This window comes from Nannospalax galili, unplaced genomic scaffold (assembly GCF_000622305.1).
Source record: "Nannospalax galili isolate Female #2095 unplaced genomic scaffold, S.galili_v1.0 scaffold655, whole genome shotgun sequence".
Taxonomy (NCBI): Eukaryota; Metazoa; Chordata; class Mammalia; order Rodentia; family Spalacidae; genus Nannospalax; species Nannospalax galili.
In genome coordinates this window covers 242,579-256,084 of record NW_008337285.1, presented here as the reverse complement: position 1 = coordinate 256,084, position 13,506 = coordinate 242,579, and the positions used below count along the sequence as shown (strand labels likewise).

General features: G+C 42.4%; 1 protein-coding gene across 1 annotated transcript in view; it reads left to right on the top strand.

The window, feature by feature from the left end:
• Positions 1 to 13,506, top strand: part of Agbl4 (ATP/GTP binding protein like 4) — a 1,438,400-nt gene that overhangs the window by 1,271,179 nt on the left and 153,715 nt on the right. The window contains exon 7 of the mRNA XM_017797967.1: positions 12,092 to 12,181. Within this exon, the coding sequence (XP_017653456.1) occupies positions 12,092 to 12,181 (90 nt within the window). The remainder of the gene's footprint in view (positions 1 to 12,091; positions 12,182 to 13,506) is intronic.

Here is a 13,506-nt window from a genome sequence, read left to right as displayed (position 1 = left end):
AAGCAAATTACTGTTCTCCTGCTGGGTTTGCTGCAGTAGTGATGGGGGCGCGTGGCTGAAGGGGCAGCAGGGCTGAGTGACTGATGGAGTGGAAAAGAGGTTGCCAGGTTGGGAGTGCTTGGGAGCTCAAAAAATGCATGTTTACAGCAAACACTAAGGGTTTAACACGTGACAAGCACTGTTATTTGGGGTGTATTTTAGCTCAGTTCACAATATCCCAAAAAATGAATACTACTCTTATTAACATCTTACTGATGAAGAGACTGAGGCAACTAGAAGTTGAGTAGCTTTCCCAAGACAGTATATCTGTAAATGAATGAGTCACACTGGCTATCAGACACACCCACATCAAGGGCTGGCTTAATCCCTACCCCCAACCATACTTACTGGCCCCTAAGAGTGAGCTGAGAACCTGTGATGACGGAGAAGCACAGGCTATAACATTTACAAAAGGGTTCTCTTCTCACCACCTACTAGCAGCAGCTGTATGATCTCCAGTGAGATCACCCCAGCCTCAGCAACCTCATTCCTTGGCCTTGCCCCTCCCTAGCATGGCACTGAATAATCTTTGCTGTATTCTGCTGACTTGATAAGTATGTAGTCAGTGTGTGCATGTGGCAGCCACTGTCTTAGATGTGTGTCTACTGTGGCTAAAATAAGAGAACTCCTCTTCTAGAGGGGCTAATGTTCATAGAGTCAGCTCTGAGGCTCCAAAGGTCCTCTGGACAAAGGAGGAAATGAGACAGATGTGAGGCACAGTGAAGAGCAGGTGAGAGAAGAGAAAGTGGGAAGTGGACAGCAGACCAGCTTACCAGGAGAGAGAGAAGCCTGGGGAGAGGCCCTCAGGACCTGCAGGGGAGCCAGAGTATCTTCCTGGGAATGGGCTGCAGGGGGCAGGAGAGGCCCGAAGGCTGCCCCAGTGGCTTCCACAGCATGTGAAGAGAAGACCTGGCAGGGGCAGCAGAAACATTTCCCAGTGGGCAGCACGGTGCTCATGACCTGAGAAGCTACGTGTACATGGAGCTGGGTTAGTGTACTCTCACATCTGTCCATTCTGACTCTTGTTTCCTGGCTACTGCCATGCTCTCCCTCTGTCAACAGTCTGCTCAACCATCTCAGTGCTGTGCAAGGCGTGGGTTGGTTCATTTTCTCAGAGCCCAGAACAATTCAACTTCCTTGGCTCCTCTGAAGATGTGTTGAGAGGGGAAAAAGTTATGCTCTTTAATAGAAATACTTTTCCTTCATTACATAAAATTGTCAAAGCCCAGTAGCATTTTCTGTGCTTATATAAAGATACTAGTGGGGATTTGAGATCATAAGTTGTATTTTCATACAAGTCAATGAAGATCTCAATAGGACAGAAAGAACACTCTTCAAACTTAAATTCCTCCAGCAATGGGAAGGCAGATCTCCTCAGGCTGGCATCCTGTTACTCCTTGCCTTACTGTAAACTTTTGCTCAAGCATTGGCACACTTACATATATTACATCTCTGCTTGGGAAAATTATATTAATAGTGACTTTCCATGGCTGCAAACCATTAAACTTGAATTTCTGTTTGCATCTCACTCTGGTAACTTCATATAAAAATTTAGGTGTCTGAAATGGAAGGAAGATCATCCCACACCTCCCACCCCTCCAAGGCTCAGGGACTTCTGTAGAAGAGGTTGGTGGAAAGAATGTAAGAGCCGGAGGAATGGGTGGAGTGTTAACTGGAAGTGTCCTCTGACCACTATGCCGGCAAGCTATAATCACACCTCCTTCCCATGCTCGTCAAGGAGTCGAGCGGGAGTCAGTTATGCCTCCTACCCAATCAGTCAATCTTAGCTGCATGTGGTGGAGGGGCCTAGGATATATAAGCTGATTACACCGTGAGGCACCTCTCTCACCATTTTGTGTGGCTGTTGGGAAATCACAGGATCTATATATTGAGTGTGGACTTTCCAGCACAGCTGTAAATGGGAGGGAGAGGTGCCTACTCTTCTGTAAATAAACCCCCAGCCTATGGTCTGTTAGCAAGCCCAATAAACTCATTAGGATGTTCAGAAATAAGAACAGAGCTAAGCCTTCATTATTATACCAAAGTAAACCCATGTTGGCAAATCTTTTGGTCTTTGATTTCTTATTCCTATTGTTCCCCCTTAAACTTCATTGTATATATATTTTTATGTAACCTGCTTCAAGTCATTTCTGGAAAAATGTGTTAAAAATTGCCTCTCTTTGGAATAATAATAAAAAAATAAACAGATACATCCATCAAAAAAAAAAATTCAGCTGTCCGTAGGAGCTTGAGTCAGAGTGCCTGCACTCAATTCATAATGTGCCTGTACTCGTGGCTCCCTGAGTGAAGATATCTCTTTTCACGTAGTAGAGCCGAGGGATGAACTTTCCCTTGTCAGGGTGTTAGATGAAAGTCTGGTCTCTAAAGGTGGAGAAGAAGACTGGATTCAAATTCCAGTGCTGGTCTGGGAAGAGGACTCAGCTCTGGGGGTCTTACTGCACAACTGTGAGGACCAGAGTTTGAATTCTTAGCACCCACATGAATGTTAAAGGTTAGCTACGTATAATTCTAGGACTTGGGAGTTGGAGACAAGGGATCCCCAGGGCAAGCTGGCTGACTAGACCAGCTGAATTGGTGAGGTCTGGACTCAGCGGGAGATCCTGACTCCGTAAATAAAGTGGAAAACAACTGAAGAAGACACCTGATCTCAACCTCTGGTCTCCACAAGCACCCCCATATGAACAGGTATACATGCTTCCCCCACACACACACAGCCACTAATGTTAATGCTTCCTAGCAGCATTGCCTGGCTAATGTGCTTAGTCTCAGTGGAGTTCTCAAGGGCCCAGGAAGATCAGAGAGGATGTAAAGTAAGCACTTGGTACTACAGCACTGCTCAAAACCTGTTATTTTTGGCTGTCTCTCAAAGGGTTGGATTCTAACCCTTCAACATTAGCAATACCATTGCAGTTACTCTGATTCTTTATTAACATAGAACATTCCCCAGCCCCAAATATAATGGTTTAAGAAGACCGATGTCTTGTATTGTGCAGAGAATCTGCTACCTATCTCTGTCCCCTATTGTCTGGGCCTTCAGTGCTATGACTTTTAAGCGCTTACTTGATGGATGGAGAACTGATAAATGAAAGCATAGGAAAGGGTCCACTGAATCTGCACAGCAAGTTAAGGAACACATCTTTCTAAACAACCCCCCCCCCCGTGTTGCTAGGTACTGGGAAGGGAGAGAAAACTGCTCCGAGTCAGTGAGGCTCTCAGATGGCAGTAATACCATCTGAGGAACTGATTTTTTGTTCTTTGACAAAAGAGTGCTTTGGCCACAAGCTGCCATCAGGCTCTGGAGTCTGGTTGAGCCTGGCCCTTACCTGCCTTTCCATTTAAGAGACAGGGACTCTCGCCTCTCTCAGGGCTGATGGCAGCTGTGCCTAGCAGCTAGCAGATGCTCAGTAGTATCATCTAGTCCTAATATCCATGAAGAAGAATTAGTTCCCTCCTGTGCCTCAGAGTGTCAGGGTAGCTGCCCCACCCTCCCACATTGCTAGGAAAGCAAGAGAGGGCTCTTACTGTGCCTAGCAGGCAGGCTGAACTCTAGCCTTTCACAGGAGAAAAATCCATTACCAAGAAGTCATTTGTCAAAGCCAACTGTTTAGCTTTTTAATTTACATATTTATCAAGTTTGATTAGAACGCATTGTCTTCTGCTTTCATCCTAGCTTTCTTCTCTCCCTGCCACTCTCTTTTCCTAAGGAAACTGTTTTTGTTATCCTTGTAGCAAAAGGGCACAGTGTGATTCAATTTGCATTTGTTACTAAGCCTGTAACTGAACCTGGCCAGGAGTTCCCCTGGCCTGGAGCGGTGGCTGAACACTGGGTGCTAGCTGACTACTCACTCAACCAAAAGAAACAGCTGCTATTTTCTGCATACTTATTGAGCACTGGCTGTGTACCAGGTGCTAAGCATACACACTTCGAAGAAAATGGGCAGAGTCCTAGCTGTCTTGTCACCAACTGTCTCGAGACCCGTCTCTGTACCAATCAGGTGGTTGGACCAGATGACCTCTCTGCAGGTTTTGTGCATAGATTTTATGGGTCATTTTATTTAATTCTTACAAGGTGCTATGAGGTCGAGACTAATGTGATCCTCATTTTTCAGGTGAGGGAATGAAAGCTGCTAGGGCTGAAGTTCATATAGTACACCCAGCAGGACTTGGATTGAGCTCTCCTGCCTGACTCTAGTGCAAGTTCATAGCCTCAGAGCCAGGCTACAACTTGCTCCTTGTCTGGTCTTTGAGCTCCTGGATGACACAGACAGCCTCTGATCCCTCGCAAGTCCTCAGGGATCAACTCAAGGTCTGGCATGTGTTCAGCATTAGAAGCTGTTTGCTGAATTTGACAGCAAAGAAGGCCCTTGGCCCTTGGCATTCCTGTCTTTGGGGTCTCTGCTCTGTGCCTGTCTCTACAATCACCTTGGCTAAAGCTGTCATAGCAACTGCTGTATGTATTACCCAGGTCATAGATTCCCCAGGGTGTCGGTTGGTAGCTGACAGCTTGGGACAAGCACTCAACCTTGACCAAGATTCTGCCCCTGTTAAACACACCATAGGACAGGACACAGAGCTAGGTCCCTCACCTCCTTAACCAGGAGAGGCCCTCCAGCCCAGAGCACTCATGAAATTGATTAAAGTCACTGCTGAATCTGTCCAATTCAACCTTGCTCACCTCATGACCTCATAGGCATTTCTGAGATCAATACCACAATGCTTTTGCTTGGTAATCTCTGTCTGTCTCTGAGTCTGTGTTCCAGGGGTAACCATCTTCAGCTAGTGTGACAACTGATGTCTTTACTCTGATTTTCTGAGACAGTGTGAGAGAGAGCCTTCCTACTATGACCCTGTCCACCTGCTGCTAGCTATGTGGCCAGCAGGAGCAGCCTGCCAGAAGAGGGGACGTTCAGTGCCATTCCCGTAATTGAAAGGAAATGATTCCTCAGCTGTCTAGAGCCTGTGCACTTTTTACTTTCCTTCATTGCTCTGAAGGTCAGGCATCCATTGGGTACTTTTCAGGCACCAACATGCATGGAATATGGACATTACCTTGCAGCCCAGTATAGTAAGCTGACACTACATAGACATTGATGCTCCATGCTCTTCCCATATCTACTTTCTAACTGTGTGGTCTGGAGCAAAGCACTTGTCCTGTCTGGTCATATGCCCTTTATCTCCACAGTGAAAAAGATGTACTTCTCAGTGACCTCACAGGCTTAGCAGTTCTGGTGGCCTTTGTGAGTCTCCTGAAAGTCTACCAAAGGAGCAGTTTTTAAATGCCCTAAAATGTAGTGTAACATTAATTTGTGAATACGTTATGTTTATCAGGAAGGTTCTTGTCCTTATAGCCTAAAATTCCTGAATTAACTTCTTGGTCATGAGCATATTCCTTTCAGGAGTCACTCTTAATTTTTTTCCAGAGAGTGGAACATTCATGCCTACCTCTGGAACATGATGAGTCTACAGAAAGATGAGATTTTAGGCCTTGGGCATCTGAATCTAGGTGAGGGAATATGGCCATGGAGGGCAGGGAAGAGGAGTTTAGGAATTAGGAATGAAAACAAACTTGGCAACACTACTGCTTTTTCAAGATGGCTTAGAGGCCCTGGAGAGAAGATGCTAGGCTGTGGGTAGTACAGACCCCAACTATGTCTTCTGATCCTTGCCTACTAAGACAAAAAATGATTTATGGCCACATGAAGGTCTAGAAAATTAACTATGGGTTCAGGGGAGGATAGCCTGGAGACAACTGGCAAGTTTTTGAAGGAGTTAGGGCAAAGATAGAAAGCCTGGGAAGCCGAAGGTTTGCCTAGAAAAGTAATGAGAACCTCGGTCTGAATAATGCAGAGTATTCTTTTAAGGGACTAGTTCTCAACTAGAGACATGGGGCATTCTGTGATGTCTAAAGATACTTTTCATTGTCATAGGTTGGGGAGAGATATTACTGGCATCTAATGGGGAGAGGGTATGGATGGATACTTCTAATAACCCACACTACCCAGCTCAGGACCCCATAGCAGTTATCTAGTTCAAAATATCTATGGTGCTAAGGCTGAGGAACTCCAGCTGTGCTTGTCACTCAGTGAACATTATCTGCTAATATAGGAAAAACCACATAAAAAGGGACATAAAAATCTCCTAAGGCTGATCTTGTGAGCTAGACATTATAGTCATTTTACATTTGGGGGAACTAAGGCTCAGAATACGTAATTTTCCCAAGGCCTCAAAATACAGGTAAACCGGGTGTTCCATTTAACCCAGGAATGGGTGCCCTGCCCAGTCTCCCTTGTCCAGTTCTTTCATGTTGGAATTAGCTATTAGGCAGCATGGCTGAACTAGCCCTGAATGTTTTGTATTGCTTTGAGCCCCACACTTACTCAAATGTATTTACTGACTTTCTGCTTCCTCCAAGAAAGCTGGATGCATGCCTGGTACACCTACATTTTCTCATAGAATTATATACAAGCAATTCTGTACCTTGATCGTGTTCTTACTATAATTCTTTGCTCCTGTATTTTCACTGTCAACAGTAGTGATATTTTCACATTACCTTTAGCCTGACATGTTTTGTGCTGATAAAACCAGATACAATACAACATTTACTGTTAAATACCAAGGAAGACCTAGGAAAGTCCCCAGCAAACCTGAGTTTCTTCTCTCTCTTCTCAGAGCAGGTGTATTCAAACAGTCTTGAAGGCTGAGTAGGAGGAATCCAGACAGATGTGTGGAGGCTGGCAGTCAAGGCAAGGAAGAAAACATGTAGCCAAAGCAGAGGTGTGAAAAAGCATGTGTTATTTGGGAGACTGCCAAGGTTAACCGAGGCCAGGGCCTGTGGGAGAGTTGGATAGGAGTGTGGCCATCATCTGCCAGGGGTGAGATCCAAGCTAATGAAGCTAGACTTGTACCGAAGACAATGCTGCTGAAGACGGGTAAGCAGAGAAAGCGGCATGCTTCCATGTGCGTTTTAGAAGGGTCACATTGATATCTGATATCGGTGGAGGATGAACTGGCAAGGCAGATACTGGTTCAGTGATTCCAGGGTCCACAGACAGTTGCTAGCCAAGTATGCTGTAGTACCTACAATGACTTCTTAATTTCTTGATTAGTAGCAATATGGACATATGTGCCCTGAAGAATTGGAGAAAAGACTGCAACTGGTCTTGTCTAAAACAAGTAGGAGTGCATTTTCTTGGCTTCATTGTATCTTAAAAGGACCATGAAGACAAGAAAGTAAAAAAGGCTTAGGTATAAATTAAAACAATGCTGTTGTTATACTACCTTCTTCTCCTAGCACTCCACCTCATTCTTCTTTGACATTAATGTCTCATCACTCACAACAAGTTATTATCAGAAGAGCTGGAGAAACAAAATCAACAGTGAACTTCTGGAAGACTTTTATCCTCAAAGGGCCCAGTGAGTGTTCTGTGGGCCTGCTAACATCTTCTAGTACCTCTACCAGCCAGGGATCAACCGGTAATTCATCAAATGGGTTAATGCTTCCTTTCTGCAATCTCTTGAGAGACCATGATCATGACTTTAATCCACATACAGGTCAGTATCAACAGATAAGCTGCAAGGTTACTTAGGTTCAACATATCAATTAGGGAAAATGTAGTTATCTCCAGGGAGATTCTATTTCTGCCTAACAAATTACTCTAGAATTTGTCATATTAAAACAACAGGTATGTGTTCTCTCTTGATCCTTCTTGATCCTGTGGGTCAACAATGTGGGAACATTTAGCAGGGGGTTCTGCTGAGGGTTTCTTCTGAGACTGCACTGAGGTCTTGGCCATGGCAGTTGCCATCCAAGACTACAGAATCCTTCCAAATTTGCTCGGACATAAGTTCTTCTTGGCTGTTTTCACTTTATGGTTCTCTCCATGGCTTACCTGACTGTCTTCATGACATACATAGCATCTGGCCTCTCCAAGAGTGAGTGATTGAAGAGTGAGAAACATACGTAAGACCTCAGTCCTTTTACAGCCTCAGACCGTGTACAACCCAATCTCAAAATTACTGCAACATTCCTTTGTAGGACTCCATATTTTAGAAGTATCTAAGCCCAATGTACACGGAGGAGGGAGGAAGTTAATCTCCATCTCTTGAAAAGTAGTAATTAACAAAGAATTGATGGGAACTGGGCATAATGACACACTTGTAACCCAGCACTTGGGAGGCTGAAGCAGAATAGAAAGTTTGAGGCCTTTGGGCTAAATAGAGAGTTTCAAACCAGCCTTGTACACCAAGACCCTATCTCAAATAACTGAACCCCAAACAACAAAAAAGAATCCTTGATTACAATTTTGAAAAAAACACAAGGACCCTTTTCCATCTTCAAGAGTCAATACATCACAGCAGTTAAAAACCTAAATGAGAGATTCATAAAGACCTAGGCATTATATTGGTTCCTACATTTGCTATTTTTGAACTTTAGTCAAGATAATGTTTCTAGATCTCAGTTTACTAATCTATGAAAAAAGGATAAAACAATATAATAACAGAAATATGCTTCATTGAGTTTCTGTGATGATTACATATGATTAAGTATGCATATAAAGGGCCTGATGCAGAATAGTCAATAAATATTATTTAATTGCTATAACAATGGAATAATATTATTGCTCTCCTTCATAGGGTAGCATAGAGATTAAGATCAGTTTCTTCCTGGGTTGGGATTCTGGCTCTAGCTAGAATCTTGGCCTTGTAAGGACAATGCCAAGTTTTTCTTGCTTTTCTATAAAATGAAGATAATAGTAGCTAGTACCTGGTCACGTAATAGATGTTCAGTGCATTTTTTATGAATAATGATTCAAGAATGATATAGTATTATAATGACAAGGGAGGCCTGTGTGTAGTGTGTGTGTGTGTGTGTGTGTGTGTGTGTGTGTGCGTGCGCTCATGTACAGGTATTAGGAATGCTGCACAAAGCACACTGTGCCCTTGAACATGTCAGCATTCTGGATTTCTCTGCTTCACCATTCCTTTTGGGCTCTTCTTGGCCCCATTGCTTGCTTCCAGTTCCACTGTGGCTTTGTTCAAGCATGCTTCATTCTTCATCCCTGCCGCCTCCACCAAGAACATGTTTAACTGGCTTTGCACAGAGGAGGCTGGGGATCTGGTGACAGGAGGGGTTTGGGGCAGCCCCATGTCACACCACCTCAGAGCGGCTACATTATCTTAAATTGATTTTGCAAATGAAAGCTAAAAGCTAAGCAAAGGCAACCCATCCATTTTACCTAAAGATGATTATAATGCTCTTTTATGGCCTCCTAAATGACAAAGCAATTTGTTACCTGCCTGCATCAACATTTGCTTATATTAGCACCAGAGATGCTTGATTTTTATTAGCCCTGTGTTATCATTTTATGAAGACACAGGGGCTCAGTAAAATTAGTGTGCAAATAGAATGCCCATTTTGCATTTCCCTGTGGTCAGCAGAAATACTGAATGCAATTGAGTTGATACTGGGTCAGGGGAGACATCCATAAAGTTAGCCTTCACTGAGGGCTTCAGTACTGTCATTCATCATTTCTGGACTGCTGGGATAGATGGGGTCAGTGTTATGTACCATTTTTTAAAAAGGGTTTGGAGGGTGGGATTTTTAAAAGTTAAGTGACAAAGCAATATAAATACTAAGGCAGTGATTCAATTTCCATCAGCAATAAAGAATGAAATCAAAGTCTCTTGTGTACGTTGTGGATGGAAATGTAGCAGATATGGGATCATATATTGTTAGTGGATCAAGAGGGAGTCCGATAGGGCAGAGAAATGAACTGCCTAGGGGTAAGGCTTGGTTGCTGGGAGAGAGACCTGGAGAACATCCATTCCTCTTGTGGGTCTCAGATCTCTCACCTGTAAAATGGTATTGACACTCCTCACTTCACAAAAGCATGATGAAATGAGATAACAGGTGTCTAAATTTCCTGAGGAAATATGATCTATACAATTATTTTCATTTATCATTTCAGTGACTAGTTCCTGAACACCCACGCCTTACAGGATCCTGAAAAGACAGTAGAGATTTGCCTGTAGACACAAGTTTCTGTCTGCAGTAGCTTCTATTCAGTCCAGGAAATGTATAGGTGTTTAACTCATCTTTGAAATTATAAATTTCTTTCATCTGTTCCTTCAGGGTTCATAGGATAAATTCTCCTGTATGTTGATCCAATATGTTCCTGGCTGGCTTTCAGGGGAAATAGTGCCCCGGGTGCTTCCTGGCTACCCCAATGGACCAAATAAGCCACCAGCCTTTAGGACAATATTTAATAGAGCTAATATTTTTTACTTTAGTGTCTGACATTGGTGTGTCTGTTGGGATGATGAGGCACATTCAAAATGACCAACCTTGTAGGAGAAAGCCTGTTGTTACTTCTGTGCCCTCTCCCTCCAGATCATCTTCTAACATAGATAAGGCTCCTTTTAAAAATATTTTAATTATTATTTTTACTCTATGTGTATGAGTGTTTGCCTGCATGTATATAAGTGCACCCCTGTCATGAACTGCCCATGGAGGTCAGAAGAAGGTACTGGATTCCCTGGAACTGGAGTCACAGAGAGCTGTTAGCTGCCATGTGGGTGCTGGGAATTGAACCAGGTCTTCTGCAAGAACAGTCAGTGCTCTTAACCACTGAGCCATCTCCCCAGCTTGATAATGCGCCTTTAATCCAACTTTTCTCAGTTTCTTCCTAAATTTCTTTCAGGTTGTTGTTATATTTTGTGTTAATTAGTCTTTCTGCCTTGACTGAATATTTTTTCCTTCCCCATTCATTTTAGGAATATTATTCTTGGTTATTGCTCTTATTTAGCAATATCTTTACAGAATGGCTAAACTTTTACAGGCTAGATTTCTGTAGTATCAGAAAGAGATTGGAAATTGATTTAGAGTTATAGTTTCCTGATTTTCAACATGTCTAATAATTTTATTAGATACTAGACATTAAAAAGTATATATCGCTGAGTGTCTGGATTTTGTTTTCTTCTTTAAAGAGAGGTGGACTTTGTTTAGCAAGCAAAGTTTCTTTTCTACAGTTTGATTCTTTTCAGACTCATTTTAATCCTTATTAGGATGTGTCTAAAGTAGTTTAGCCATACTACTGTGATGTGGTCCTTCTGCATTCTCATTCTCCCTGACTGATGACCAGAAGATGGAGCAAGCACGGGACATACCTCACTCACTTCTCTTTCCTCATGGAAAATCTTGTACTGCCTCTTGTCTCTTATCTAACATTCGAAAACAGTTGTTTTGTATATTCTGTTTAATTTTCTAGGTTTTTGTTTCCAGTGCTAGGAGTCAAACCAGGGCCTTACATGTGCCAGGCAAGGGCTTGACCATTAAGCTACAGCTACACTCCTAATTTTCTAGTGTTTAACATAAAAGGAAATCTGTCCCTTATTACTTCATTACCACCAAATAAAAACCTGAATTCTAATCTCATCTTCTGACATAATCTATTAGCTATGTGAACTTGAAGAAATTATATAACCTCAGCGAGCTTCAGTTTCTGCTTGATAACAGAGTATTTACTACATGATGCCCTAAGGATTATAAATATATATAAAATGTGTTTCTTACACAAAAGGGGTTAATTAAATGCCAGATGCTACTATTAATATTGTTACTTTTTATTCCATCATTTGTTAGATGGTTACTTAATACTCTAAAGTGTAACCTCGTTTAATCATCACAACCATATGAAATAGATATTATTCTCCTAGTTTATCGATAAGAACACTGAAACTCAGAAAGATATACAACTGCCTAGGGGCACAGCCAGTGGCTTTGGGATGCAACTTTACTCATGGCTTCCTCAGGTGACTGTAAATATTACATATTAATATAATATTCTAAGTTACATCAAGAAAATGGAATGTGGATTATTAATTAGAGACATAATCAGTCAACCACAGCTGGTCATTAATGATGCTAACCCAGTTACTTAAGAGATAAAGCATCCAGCCCATTTCTCACCCCACACACTAGTCTTTAGTCTCAACTTACTCTCCATAGTGACCTTCCACTTTTTTCTTACAGAAAATCTCCAGGAAGGGGCAGAGAAGAAGGTGGTATTCATTACAGGACGAGTCCACCCAGGGGAAACACCCTCTTCATTTGTGTGCCAAGGTGAGCTCAGGATCTGTTGGGTGTCCTGTGCCTGTTGAGGCACTGAGATAATCTCTGAGATGGTGTGGATGCAGCCAATGTCTTTATCTCACATGGCAATTTACCCCTCAGTTCTTGAAAGAAGTTACCTCTGATGTCTAAGTTTTTATTCAATCAATGCTTATCACTGAATGTACCTAGGGAAGGATGGATGGATGGATGGATGGATGGATGGATGGTTAGGTGAACAAGAGGGGCTGAATAAAAATCTCTCTATGCTGTGCCAAATTTCCCTCCCTCTCGAGAGACCCACGTGTACCCTCTGGGATTCCTAAGTCTCTTGGTCCTAACTCGGATTGACAAAACCAACATAATACATTCTATTTGGGTGTTTTAGCATGGTTAATAACATCTAGGAAAGGGTGACTTACAAAGGCATAAAGTCCCATGGCCCATTTTCTACATCTTGACTAAGCTTTGAGATCTCACCACCAATGCCACTTGGTACACTCGCCTTCTCCCCAAAGTTCACCAGCTCCATTTCCAAAATGGCCACTACTCCTCCCCCTTTCCCCAGTGTGCTCAGTGTTTCTCAGTGTCAGTCTCTAGACCCGCCCCCTCTGAGTCTCTGCAGGTTCAGTTCTTGCCTCCTCAAAGGACATGTACCCAACAGCCCTTCATTGACGATAACCATAGGTAGAGTTGCCTACACCCTCCAGCTTTACATGTTCCCAGTAGTTGACAACAGCAAGACTTCTAACTCTAGTTTGATGTGTGTGTGGGTAGAAAGGTTATAAAATTGAAATATCATCTATTCACTCATTTAATTAAATCATTCAATTACAAACAATTTTGAAATATCTACCATGAGCAAGGAAGTGTGCTTGGCATCAGACAGCAGTAAGATAATTTCTCTGCTCCACTATAAAATAGTGGTCTATCACCATCAATCTGAATATGTTCAGGAAGTAGGATACAAGTAACACAGTGAATATCCAGGTGCCCAGCAGTCTGAGGAGCAGAATGTTGTCCAGTCCTTTCAAGTTCTTCGTCCTTATTCCTCTTCCCTCCCCACATCAGTAATCATGAGCCTGTATTTTGTGTTTTGTCATTCTTTAATCTTTCTTAATAGTTTAATTATATTTGCAAACATTCCTATACAGTGTGTATTTTAGTTTTTCCTGTTTTGAACAGATACCATCATTCTGTGTACACTGAGAATTGCTTTCCATTTGGTATCCATGTTGCTGAGTAGTTTTCATTTGTGTGCTTTTCTCTACTGTAATACAGCTCCATGTCTACAGCTCAATTTATTTATCTATTCTTCTCTCTAGTTAGCTTTTTTT